Source organism: Myotis davidii, unplaced genomic scaffold (genome assembly GCF_000327345.1).
Source record: "Myotis davidii unplaced genomic scaffold, ASM32734v1 scaffold684, whole genome shotgun sequence".
Taxonomy (NCBI): Eukaryota; Metazoa; Chordata; class Mammalia; order Chiroptera; family Vespertilionidae; genus Myotis; species Myotis davidii.
The window spans coordinates 1855091-1868713 of NW_006295564.1; the positions used below are offsets into that span (position 1 = coordinate 1855091).

Sequence of the window (13623 nt, forward strand, 5' to 3'; positions counted from 1 at the left end):
GAAAGACAATTGTTAAAACCGGGCCATGAGGGTTTACCAACTCTCTCTAGGGCCCAGAAGGTGAAAGAAGAGTTCTCAACCTTTTCATTTTCAGACCGACTGTCTCATTCTGGTGCTCAGAAAGGTCCTGGTCAATACCCTTGGGCCTGCCCCATTCTAGTGATTTCAACCCTGAAAAGACTGGGGTTGGTATATGAGATGTTTTCTTCTCCCTGGAAATGAGCCTCGAGACCTGGGGCTGAAGCAGAACACCAGCCAATCAGCTGAAGGAATGGCTTAGCTCTCCTGCAGGCTTACAGAGCAGCCTTCCTCCCCCGGGAGCAGTGCTGGGGCACAGGTCTGCTAAATCACAACAGGGATACCAGCCAAGCCCTCGCAATGTCACAAGGAGAAACAACAAAACGAACCATCATCTTTTGTTCCTCAGTAATCAGTTCAAGGTCTTAACGTGGAGCCCTTAGATTTTCCAAGTTTCAAAATATGACTTTGCTCAGCTTTTCCTTAGCCACTGCAGACAGAAGCTGAAGTAGAGATCGCAACTGTAACTAGAGGAGCAGCAACAGGGCGGCCACAAACGTGACCTCGCCAACTGCTGCTTCCCCGACCAGGATAGGCAGCTCATTGGCGGTTTCAACTTGACTGCCATGAAAAGGAAAAAAAAAATAAAGAACAGGCCCACCCACTTACTCATCTTTATAGAAAGAAAATCAAGCACCTGGCCTCCTCAAAGGTACTGTAATCTCAGGCAGCAGGTAAGCAGCTCAGGCTCCATACAAAGTGTATGTTCTCACTGGCTCCCACCCGCTTTCTGGTGATGATAAGAGGACCCCGCGAGGTGCCCATACGACAGAACAGAGACGTCTCAAAGTCCACAGCAAGTCAGGACACCAGAGAACTGTGCAGCAATACCATGTCCAAGTGGCAAAAAAGGCCCAGCACACAAAGTTCTGTAACTTTTTTTATTATTTTTTTCATTTTTTCCTTCCTTTTTTTTTTTAAGCACTAGTCTGTGCTTTGCGAACAGAATCAAGACATTAACAAAGATCAGCTTCTCTGAAGAAAAGCATTTCTATAGAACAAAGACAGCTACATGTTTCGCTGCCAATACACAGCTCAAAGCAGAAAAAAAGAAAATATTTACAAAATACAAGGTTTTTTTTTCCATTTTTGTTTTTGTTTTTTTGTTTTTTTTACAATGCTAAAAGGGTTATTCAGAATTTTCAACCTTATAAATAGAAGAAGCACTTTATGCATAGGGATATGGTGCATTATTGTTTTTTTTAAAGAAACAATGACAAACCCTTTAACTTGCAAACAGAATCAAAAAGAATCACTAATGTTGAAAATTGTGAAAAAACCCCAACCATTAAGCAGTTTGCTTACTATTTTTATATGATTACAAAATGGCAAAAAAAAAAAAAAGTCCTTATTGCCCCTTTTGGTAATGTGATCATACATGAGACAGGCACAAGGGTAACAACCAGGGAGTGATCACGGGGGAGAGATGGGAACCACAGCTGGGACCAGACAATGTTCCACAGGAAAGGGAAACTTAAAAGAGGAAGGGCCGACTGACACTGACAGGGAACTGGAGGGGGAAGGAAACGACTGAATGACTCAGCCGGAGAAAACTGAATTACATAGAAGAAATGGCTGCTCACTTCCCAGACCCCTGGTTTGCAGAGGTGGGAATAGAGGTCAAGTAGTCCTAACTCTAGCTTCATGGAACAGGAGAGGGTAGAAAAGTCCCAGTGGAAGAACTGGTGTGCGTAGGTATGTATATGGCATGGGGAGCAGACAAGAGAGCACAAAGGGGCAGGATGGGGACCTGAGCAGCCACAGCCAAGTTAACTGCAGTTAAGGAGTCAATACAGAGATGACCAAATGCAGAGGAAACCCCACATCCGTCTCCGAGATCTGGGTGACAGGGGAAGCCATTCTAGCTGGCAGTTACAGCTGAGGCTCTGGCGCGGGTGCTCCAGCACAGATGGCCAAGGGAGACCCAGCCAGGAGGGCTGGAGCTGAGCCAAGCCACAGGTGGGTGGGGAGCGGAGGAGTGGGGAGGCGTAAGAGCCCAGAGTGAGCTGTTCTCCCACCCTAACCTAAGGTGGCAATACTGAGCTGGAGCTTTCCATTCCCTCTGCCCACTTGGCTGTTCCACCCTGCCCACAGGTGCGAGGGAGAGGTGGTCATCAAACGCCGCTAAGTCCAGTGATTCAACAGTGCAGAGGATGTGCCAGGACCAGGCCGGCAGGGTCTTATCCTGAACTTCTGTTTGCCAGCTGGAGGAAGTGCTCAGGTGTGTGACAACAAACATGGAAACCAAAACCAAAACAAAACAAAAATCAAAATGAGAAAAAAAAAATAACAAAGTAGAATCTAAATTCCTTAAATTCACTAAAAACTGTGAAAATTTCCGGCATATGATGTTTGAATATCAAACGCAGAGATTTCTGAAGCTTTAATGCCAATAGTTAGTGAGTCTTTAGATTCTCGTCTCCCGCTCATCTGTGAGTTGGACGCTGAGCTGTGACTGTTGCTGCTAGATGCCGACTCTTGAGGGGGACAACGGGAGGTGAGGTGGGTGCCACCTCTGTCTCTCGACCAGTCTTGCTGCCTGAGGTGCGCCGAGTGCAGCGAGCTGCCCGTTCCTGCGCATCCAGTTGGTCCTCACACTCTGCTTGGGGACTGTACGCCAGGGGGAAGGTTCGCCGCTCCCATGGCTGGACAGACTGTGGACAGACAAGTTGCCTTGGTGAGCACCCAGTACCAGTTGCCTCCTGCCCCAACACATGTGGACTAGAGTCCCTGACCAGTCTCTCTCGAGTTCCTGGGTGGTTTGGGAAGACCCCTCACAGAGTGGACGCCCTTTTAACCATGGCCAGTTCCATTGTGCCTTCAGAAGGTCAATTTCAAGTGCAGCCCCCCTCCTCCCCTTCACAATGGGAGGGAGTCACGACATGAAGATCCATCTTCAGCAGTGCTGCCCCTTCCCCATCTCACCCCCCACCTGCCAACCCATGCAAAGGCAGCATCCCTTACCTGCTCGTCCAGCCCCAGCTCTGGCGTGGAACAACGGGTGTCGTCACTGGTTAGGTGTCGTAGAGTGTCCCGTGCCACAGGGGTGAGGGGGGCCGAGTGTAGTTCCGGGCTGATGGGACTCCTGGGGGACTGACCGTGGGAGAACTCCGACAAAGAGTGGCTACTACTGACATCAGGAGAGGGGGGTTGGGGGGTGGAGGGGTTGGCACTGCCCAGCTGGGGGGTTGTCCGGCCGTCTGATGACCTGTAAGACCTGTACACCAAGAAGTGCAAATGTGAGTGCCTGAGTAAAGGGAATTTCTAGTATATTATTGGGGGGTGGGGGAGGAGGGTTCTGGAGAGGCTTGAAAGCAAGTGTCCCACCAGAGGAGCCAAGGCAGACTAACACCAACAGTTCTTTCCCAGGAATCACAAATCCCCTCACGTCCTCCCACCACCGAGTACAAAGGTGGCTACACAATATGACATCTAGAACTGTCATCCCAAAAGAAAGCCAGGGCTGAACAATGCCAGCCCTGATCCCTGCCCAATGCCTAGAACTCACAGGGGAAGGGAAATTAGTTCAGACTCGGAAAATTATAGTCAAAGGAAAGAGCAAAATCTCAATCTTTCTAGTTAGGAATCCCGAGGGCTTCTGCAACTGTGAACAGTAACTGGAGATAAGGTGGGGCAGTTCTTTTGAGCACGACCACACAACCATGCTCCACTGTCCAAAGGAAAGACAGTGTGTGGTGAGGCCTCCAAATGTCAGTCAGCCTGCTTTTCAGGAGACCAGAGTCTGACTGCTTATACTCTCACTGGTTGCAACAAACACCAAGGAACTTCTGTATTCTCGGCTACTGCCAATGGCTGAATATGAAGAGCAAAAGCAATTGAGATGCAGTGGCAATTCCATGGACACGGCCCAAATTCCCTGTCCCATCACCTGCTGCCCCGCCGCTGGGGTGGCACGCTTGTGGTCCACAGCCACCTAGCCCTCTCCATCTCCTCACATTTGGCATGCAGGGCGGCGAAGGCTGCATCAGACAAGTCCTCGATCTGCAATAGAGCAGCTTCAATGATTAACAATTTCTTCCAGAAAGCCGAGTTTAAGAATGGGTAGGTCAATTCTAGAGCCAGCCCCACCCCACACTAGCCTCTTCCCTGTCAAAACAGGAATGTGAGCTTGCAGCATTTGACACCACAGGTCTGGATGTGTACACCCACGTGTGTGTATCTTCTTTAAGAAAGAATGACCATGCCATTACCTCTTCGTTCTCTTCGTCAGGATTCCCCTTCAGAGACCGAAAATCAACCTCCCTCCAGCTGCAAAACCAAGAAGGGACAATCGTGAGATGTCAAGTTTCCGGAGCAGGTTCAACATGTCCATGCAAGAATGAGAGCCATGTACCTATGAGTGACACTGCTTTCTGCTGGCAGGCTCTGCCCTCTTATAGAGCTTGTCCTCCTTTGCCCTGGAGGCCTCTAAAAGAGGCCCCACACTCAATATCCACAAGGGCCAAAAACCCAATGCAGGTTCGAGACTGACAAAAACAAAGGAACCTATTTAAAGGGACCACCACTATTTAGCACCAGCAGATTGCTACCACATGGGATCGCATATACACGGTCACCCAATCTTCTGATATAACAACAAAAGCTAGAAACAGAGATTCATATGTGAAGTCCTGCGTTGATGCTGACAACAAATTCAGTATTTTAAAACACATTGTTGTGTCAAAACAAAATAACGACTATCACCACTTTGTGGCCTGAGGGCTGATTAGACCAGCGGTTCTCAACCTGTGGGTCGCAACACCTTTGGTGGTCCAACGACCCTTTACAGGGGTCGCCTAAGACCATCCTGCATATCAGATATTTACATGACGATTCATAACAGTAGCAACATTACAGTTATGAAGTAGCAACGAAAATAATTTTATGGTTGGGTCACAACATGAGGAACTGTATTTAAAGGGCCAGAAGGTTGAGAACCACTGGATTAGACTTAAATAATGGAATGAGAGAGAACTAATAAGAAATAATTTCACTTCTGTTACACACAACTTCCTCTTAAAGAGAAGACAAAACTCAAAGCTAGGACCCAGAGCTCAGTGACGAGAGACAAAGTAAAAAGGAATAAGGAGAGAAGCAGATTTATTTAAGTCCTCTACCTGGGAGTAAGGATTTCCTTGTATTGCAGTTTCTCTACACGGGTTGTTGCAGCAACAGACATTGGGATGACAATGTTGTTAATGTCAAATGAGCTCTCTCCCCTTCTCCTCCTTATTGGCTGCTGTAAGACAAAGGTAAGTTTGAAAGAAGCACAATTCTACAAACATCAAAGCATACACCAGAGACTTAAAACAGAATCACCAATAAACAGGCACTTGGGTCCCATGGGTGGGGGCTGGGCAGCAGCTGCTTGCTTCTAGGAGATGGTCTCCCATAACAAAGCCCTCAGGAGAAACATTAGGTGGGTCCTGATAAGTACCTCCTGTGCACAGGTCTCACTGTCCCCCCGCCCCCTTCATGGGCTCATGTGAAGAGACTTCTGTGAATTTCACAGGGTGGATATTCTGGGGCCTTGAGTCAGTGGTGGTTCCTATTCCTCTATAAACACCTTTACTACCCTTTCCCCTTACTTTAAAATAATTTTTAATACACATTTTAAATTGATTTTTTTTTTAGACAAAGAGGAAGAGAGATAGAGATAGCAATCAGCTGTCCCTTCATGCCCTCTACCGGGGGTCGAGTCTGCAACCCAGGCATGGGCCCTGACTGGAAATTGCACCTGCAACCCTCCTGGTGCATGGTAAGGACACCTAACACCAACTGAGCCACTCCGGCCAGGCACCTCTCTCCACTTTAAATCCTTTCTGCTCCCCCTTTTTATCCCCACCCATGACTCAGACTCACAGTAGCTCCTAAAAGCAATGCTTAAACCTAGTGGTGACTCTTCGGGTTATAAAGATGATTTCCCTTATCCTGAAAGATGCCCCCAAAATAGGTCCAGCTCAATAGATCATCTAACCTTGGATGTCATGAAATCACCTCCTTCTTATAGATCTGAACTCTTCAGCTAAGTCTGAACCCATCATCTGCTCAGCCACTATGTGATTTCCCTCTTTGTGGCTATTATTCTTGGGGGAAGAGCTGAGAGCTTTCTAGATGAATGGAGAGAAACTGAAGAAGAGGACTGGGTTCTATAGCTCACTCCTGGAAAGGGAAGTTGAGAAGATCAAACTCTTGGGAAAGACTAATGAGGATCCAATGAGAAGGTGGGCACCTACAGCAGCTGGGAGATCAAAGAAGGAATAAAGCCAAAGGGCTTGGTAGATGGAGGAAAAAGCCCACTAGCTGTTTGTGCCCAGACAGCAAACACCCTCCACCCTGCCACAGAGACTGGCAATTGAGCTGTGAGGGGCCAGAGGGAAACAGTGGGTGACAAACGTGCTGCCGTGGCGACAATACAGCTGGAAACACCTAAGAGACTGCATTCAAACCCAAACCACCATGTGTGCTTGGCCCAGAAGAGGTTAGTGAAAGAAGATGAGGAAGAGGTTGTTCCCTACAACCAACCACTCTACTCTGTTCCTGGAGGGCGACATATAATTGACTCACCCCATCATTTCAGGACATTCTCAGAGAATGTTGAAAGGCAGTGTGCTTCCTGGGCAAGGACTTTAGCTGCATTACCTATGACTTAAGGTTATCACAATGTCTTTCTCACCTGAAGTTCCTATTCTATCAAGTGAAAAAAATCAGCGATTTTTAACCTTTTCTATCTCATGGCACATGTAAACTAATTAGTAAAATTTTGTGGCACACCCAAGAATATATTTTTTCCTGATGTAACAACAACAACAAAAGGTATAATTTTGATTCAGTCACACCAGATGGATATGGTTGTGTTGGCTGTTGTCATTTTCTTATTTGACAATCTAAGGGAAAAGAGGTCAGTGCCCTGGACTACATAGTCAGGTATTGCATGTTTTAAAAATTCTTGCAGCATATTGGTTGAAAATCACTGGAATAGACTGTCATTGACTGCCACACCTTTGTTGAAACTGTATGTCCTACTATAAGAAGAGTTCCTTAAGGAAACCCCAACAGATAGCTTTCCATATACCTTAATCAAGAATGAATGCGAATCCTAACCGGTTTGGCTCAGTGGATAGAGCGTCAGCCTATGGACTGAAAGGTCCTAGGTTCGATTCCGGTCAAGGGCATGTACCTTGGTTGTGGGCACATCCCCAGTGGGAGGTGTGTAGGAGGCAGCTGATCGATGTTTCTCTCTCATCGATGTTTCTAACTGTCTATCCCTCTCCCATCCTCTCTGTAAAAAAACACACAAAAAAACCCCACAATAAAATATATTTAAAAAAAAAGAATGAATGCGAGCTCGGCTGGTACGGCTCAGGTGGTTGAGTGTCATCCCATACAACAGGCCACTGGTTCAATTCCCAGTCAGGCACATGCCCAGGTTTCGGGTTTGATCCCTAGTAGGGGGCGTACATGAGGCAGCCAACCGCTGTTTCTTTCTCTATAAAATAAATTTTTTAAAAAAGTGAAATTGCTGCCAGAAACAGGTATATATTTTCCCTAAAATGACTCGCCCCCATTGTGTCAGATACTAATTTGGTTGAACATAACTGCTCTTCTCCTGTTTAGAATCAGAGAGAGCAGGTGATGGGAATGGATAGTGGTTCCCAAACCTGGTTGCACATCAGAAGCAAGATGAAGAGGGAGAGCTTAAAAAAAAAAAAAAATTCTCGGACTCCCCTTTCTGACTATGAAATCAGAATCTTCAGGGATATTTTTAAAAGTAATTGAGTTGATTCCGATGCATCCACAATCTTTTGTGAAGCACTAGCATACACACCTCTTCCTGCTCTCTGCCCCCCTAAATGTCTCTCCATGTCCTTTAGTTTCTCTACCTTATTTTAAGTATCTGGGCTTTCACTTTAGTAAATAAATCCAGCTTCTTAGAGAAAAAAAAAAAAAAGGCAGCAAGAGCCTTAATGATTAACACAGGGTTATGTACAAAATTTATACTCAATAAATAATAAGTAAAAATGTCAAATGATCCAGGCCCAAGTTTACAGTCTCCAGACACAGGAGGGTTGGTAGGTGAGAAATACTGAATCTCAGAGTTCAGATTTTCTATCAGAATTCAACTCTCTCTGAAATCCTTTGGTCTTTTGGTTATCTACCTTTTGCTGATGGGTAGCTAAGTTTGTGATAGATACTACATATACCTATTTAGACAAAATTTGTGGAATGTAGGAGGTGAAGAAGAGGAAGGAACATGGAGACTATTAAGAGCAAAGACAGAACAATGTGAATTCCTACCTGATCACAGTTACCTAGTGAGCACATTTTGTGGGCTTAGAAGTTTCTTGATGTCAGTTCTGAAGGGGTTTCAAAGCACCTGCATAAGGTGCCTCTGCCATGGGGTGCCCCAGTGGTCAACACTGTGTATGTAATGTAAGAGAGCCAGCTCTGTAGCCGGGCGGCCTGGGTTTGAATCACAATTATAACCATCACAAATTGCCTTGCTTATGCAATTAATTTAACTTTGGAAAGCCTTAGTTAAGCCACTACAGGTAGATGTATTCAAGGAGGCACACCTTGACGAACTAAATATTATAACGAAATTCTAATGTGTGTCTGAAATGGCTATGAGACCAGTTTTCTGGATAGAATGCAGTACTTATGAGGTCACTGTGAGTGTACCAGTAAGCACTGCCAAGGTAGCCTGCTGGATCTGTAATTCTGCTCTGTACCTCGGAAAAGCATGGGCCTTCTCCCTTCTGTTCCAGGCACCCTAACATCAGTCTTTATTCTTGGTACAGTAGCTCCACTCACCAGTAGAGTTAAAAGCTGGGAAATCTAATGTCTTTAATACCTATAGGTATCACTTCTCTTGGCTTACTTCTTAGACTAAGAGGGTTAGAGCCATGGTACTGTTGAGTGCTATGTGAAACTTAGTCCCACAGATCTTGAATAGTCATAGACCACTTTAAGGGTTTTTCTCTGCATCAAGCTTTCTATGGATGGCTCAACACAGATCCATCTCTATTATGAAAAACAACTCAATTTGATTTTCTGTTGAAAATCAAATACCACCACTCTGATTTTAAAAAGACACATAACACCCTAGCTGGTTTGGCTCAGTGGATAGAGCATTGGCCTGCAGACTGAAGGGTCCCAGGTTCGATTCCAGTCCAAAGCACATGCCTGGGTTGTGGGCTCAATCCCCAGTGTGGGGCATGCAGGAGGCAGCCAATCAATGATTCTCTCTCATCACTGATGTTTCTACCCCTCTCTCCCTTCCTCTCTGAAATGAGTTGAGTCCCCATAACTGCCCTGGGCTTCATAATTCACTCTCTAAACTGTCCCAAAGAGACATTAGAATGAGCTGAAACTGCAGAAAGGCTGTGCGGCCAATTTCATGCAGGTACTTACAGATGTGCTGGCTGTAACCTGTGGGCTGGAGCTGGTGGATGCAGAGGTGTCTGATGAGGTGGAGAGCTGTCGCACCAAAGGACTGTGCGGTGAATGGTGAGAGGCTGCCAAGTAGCTCGAACTGCTCAAGTCTGTGTGATGCTTCAACACTGCAGAAGTCAACAGAAAAGAAGAATATGTGGCTACCTCTACCAGCTCTACTTATAATTCCTAGCAAAGGCTAGGAATTCCAGCAATACACAGTAAAGGCAAAATGCTTTCTAAGCCTGGAGGATAAAAAGGTGAAGCAAACTGGTAAGGGGCTGGGCAGAGGTTGCTGCAGCAGTAAGAAGTGGCCTGCATTTAGAAGCAGTAAGGTCCCTCTACTCTGCCTTCCTAGAGTGAAGGACAAAGCTGGGGGCAATTAAGAGAAGCGCAGGCTGCCCCAGAAAGCCCCGAGCAGGTGCAATGCAGGTAAAGGTGCCGGGCCTGGCCCTACCTTCACTTCTCTCAGATGAATGGTCTCGCAATCTCATTTTGCTGTGGTTTGGGTCATGCACGAGTGGTGGTGGGTTGGGCAAGCGCTCTGCTTTTGGCGCTGTCACTCGCTCCACCACAGGCACAGACCCCACATCGTCTAAGTGCTGCCTGTGGGTCCTGTCAGGTCGGGTTTGGTGATGGGACAGCTCTGAAGAGGGGAACAGAAAAAGAGCTGTGAAATACCTTCTCTTAATCTTATTTAAGTTCCGAGTTCTTGAGTTCTCTCTAGGCCAGTGATAGACACCTGGGGCAGCAGGACAGTCCTCTGGGGCTGATGCTTCTAGCAAATAGCAAAATGGCTAGGGAGCCCAAAGGGTCCTCAACCAGAGAAATGTGACACCAGGCTACAGAAGAGAGCCTGTTCACAGATGGACCCAATGCTGTGCCACTGATGGCTGTTCGCTGAGCATTCTGGGTCCATCTGAAAAAAATCCAAGACAAGTAGAAGTAGACTATAAGCTGACTTTGTATAGTCAATTCCCAAACCCAACATATTGCCATAGCAAACCAGTAACGTGAGACTATAAAAGGAACAGAAAAATAACTAGAGGACTCCCTGGTCCTCTAAAACTTACTGGCTGTTGTTAAGAAGGAGTTGACCAACTTGTGCCTGTCTTTACGAGTTGGATCTGGCAGACTGCCTGGCATGGGTGTTCTGTGCTTAAGTGAAAATTTTTTGGGAGGTTTGATTTTGTCAAAAGGTTTATTCTGCCACTGAGATTTCAGCATGCTCTGGAAGTGCAGGCTTGTGGGAACATCTGCAAGAAACACAAAACACCTAAAGGTTAGTCCAAACACCTGGCCTATGGGCTCCTATCTCATGAAGTGAGGTGAGTTCACCAGTAACTCTGACTCTCGCAGTAGGCAAGATCTACATCACACCATTCTTTTGTTGTTTTTAATCTTCACCCCACAATATTTTTTCCATTGACTTCTAGAGAGTGGAAAAGAGGGGGAGAGTGGGGACACATGGATGTGCAAGAGACACACTGACTGGTTGCTTCCTGCATGTGCCCTAGGGCAAGGGGTTGAACCCAAAACCCTTGGGTGCACAGGACAATACCCCAACCAATTGAGCCACACCAGCCAGGGAAACATCACACCATGGACCACCCATTGGCTGCTGCTGATACAGAGTATCTCTTTATCTGAACCTTACGAAGGTCATTCTCCTATTCACAAGCAAGTCACTTTGGTCTTTTTTATTCTTCAAGTTCAAAACCAAAATACACCCCAAACACCTTTTGTTAAATCGATGGAGTTTTCTGTTCATATTCTGATGTTTAACTTTATTGGTTTGAAAGACTGACAAACATCCTGTTTCTATTCTTCTAGAGCAGTGATGGCGAACCTTTTGAGCTCAGAGTGTATTTTGAAAAAACCTTACTTAATTCTGATGCTGTGTCACATATAGAAATTTTTTGATATTGCAACCATAGTAAAACAAAGATTTATATTTTTGATATTTACTTTATATATTTAAATACCATTTAACAAAGAAAAATCAACCAAAAAAATGAGTTCGCGTGTCATAGGTTCGCCATCACTGTTCTAGAGACTAAAACATTTAAACCTACTTCCATCAATATAGATTTGTCAGGATATAACCATTCAATATCCACTCTCTCCTGTGTAGCAGGCACTGTATTGTGCACTACATCTTTCCCCCTAAATAAGAACTATACCATATTCCCCCACTTTCCTCTAGAGCCCCACCACCCCAACTTGAGATTATCTAGTTTTTTTTAGCTGATTAGTTAATATTCAACATCGCAAATTAATCTTTTTAGACTTATCTCAGACTTTTAAGGCTTTACTCCATTGTATTCTAACATCCAGTGTGCAGGTAAGACAAACTGATTCTTTTTTTTTTTAATATATTTTTAACAGAGAGGAAGGGAGAGAGAGAGTCAGAAACATCGATGAGAGAGAAACATCGATCAGCTGCCTCCTGCACATCCCCCAATGGGGAAGCGCCCGCAACCCAGGCACATGCCCTTGACCGGAATCGAACCTGGGACCTTTTAGTCCGCAGGCCGACGCTCTATCCACTGAGCCAAACCGGTTTCGGCAAGACAAACTGATTCTTACTCACTCGTAGGTGGATCTGTTCTCCTCTTTTAAGCTTTTGAAAAAACAAGCAAACAAACAAAAAAAGCTTGTTGGGGCATTAAACTGATTCTAATAGGTCAATGTAGGGAGAACTGCCATCAGTACTGAGTCTTTGAGTCCGTGAACATGGTATCTCTCTCCATATTTTAAGATTTTCTTTAATTTTCTCTCAGCAATGTTTGTCAGTTCTCAATGTATAGATCATATTTACATTTTGTTAAGTTTATTCTTAAGTATTTTGTGTTTGACAGCACTTAAAAAATTCAACTTATAATTAATTGTTCATTGATAGTATAAGAATACAGTAATTTTTAAAATATACTAATCTTATATCCTGTGATCTTGCTAAACTCATTACTAATAGCTTTTCATTGTTGTAGATTCCTTAGGTCTTTCTACATACACAGTCTTTCATCTACAAATAGAGGCTGTTCCACTTCTTTTCCATCTATATGCCTTTCATTTCTATTTCTTGCCCTGTTGTTCTGGCTAGATTCCTCTAGTGGCAACCTGAAACTCAGATCTTCCTTTTCATAGTCTCAATATGCTGAAATTTCACCACAATAGACATAGGTGTGGGTGGTTTTTTGGTTTTTTTTCAGAGTTCTGAAAAGCTTCCCAAGGTTCTTTTAAATCTGAAGACCAGCACATTTCTTTTTAGCTCCCAATTCCTCCTGGGAACCATTAAACACCCAGGACATACTCAAAAGTTCTAGCCTCAGAGTCCATACCACTACTGCAGGATAGAATGATGGCAATAGGCACGGATGGAGCAGAGGTACAAGAGGGGAAGATCCAACGTGGATATCCAAATTCAAATTCAGCACCCAGACAAATGCCCAGGTCTAATCCCTGCTTGTGTCCTTCTTTGTTGGCAAAAACCTCCCTGTAACAGCTCCTACCCCACAGTTATCCTGTTTTCCATTATTCAAAAAAATCATTCTAAACTAGTCACTGATGCCCTGCCTTCTTTTTTCAGCACTATTACAAACATACTCTTCTTAACATATTTTCTAAACATATGAGGGATTCTGGCTCCCAGGGAGGGTAGCATATGTGCTCAATATAAACTAGGACTGGGTGGGGGCAAGAAAAGAGGAATAAATAACCCATTTTCTGAACCCATTACTAGGTGGCTGGCATTGTGTGTATATACCATTCAATCTTCCTAACAATCCCCTCATGTAATCATCATTATGCTCCTTTTAAAGATAAAAAACCAGACTCAGAGAGGTGAATTAACTGTCCCAGGTTACACTGTTTAGTTAGTAAGAATCAACATTCAAACTCAGGTTTGCACTGTTTAGTTAGTAAGAATCAACATTCAACTCAGGTAAGAGCCCATACTCTTAGCCACTATACCATAAGATTATTCTTTGGCTCAGAGAATGGAGAGGTTTAATTCTCAGGTAAAGGCTGATGTTTCTCAAATTATTCCTAAGGAACTGGGGAGTACAGGATATTTTCAAGGGAGTTCTGCAGTTTTAAAGAATTTTACCA

At 44.7% G+C, this 13623-nt stretch overlaps 1 protein-coding gene across 1 annotated transcript in view; it reads right to left on the minus strand.

The window, feature by feature from the left end:
- Nucleotides 1–945: 945 nt before the first annotated feature.
- The window catches only part of KANSL1 (KAT8 regulatory NSL complex subunit 1), a 53219-nt gene continuing 40541 nt past the window's right edge, over nucleotides 946–13623 (minus strand). The window contains exons 6-13 of the mRNA XM_006770264.2: nucleotides 10587–10769; nucleotides 9971–10159; nucleotides 9493–9641; nucleotides 5196–5317; nucleotides 4290–4347; nucleotides 3968–4080; nucleotides 3043–3295; nucleotides 946–2732 (exon numbers count right to left, since the gene is read on the minus strand). Coding sequence (XP_006770327.1) covers nucleotides 2505–2732; nucleotides 3043–3295; nucleotides 3968–4080; nucleotides 4290–4347; nucleotides 5196–5317; nucleotides 9493–9641; nucleotides 9971–10159; nucleotides 10587–10769 — 1295 coding nt within the window. The 3' untranslated portion in view covers nucleotides 946–2504. The remainder of the gene's footprint in view (nucleotides 2733–3042; nucleotides 3296–3967; nucleotides 4081–4289; nucleotides 4348–5195; nucleotides 5318–9492; nucleotides 9642–9970; nucleotides 10160–10586; nucleotides 10770–13623) is intronic.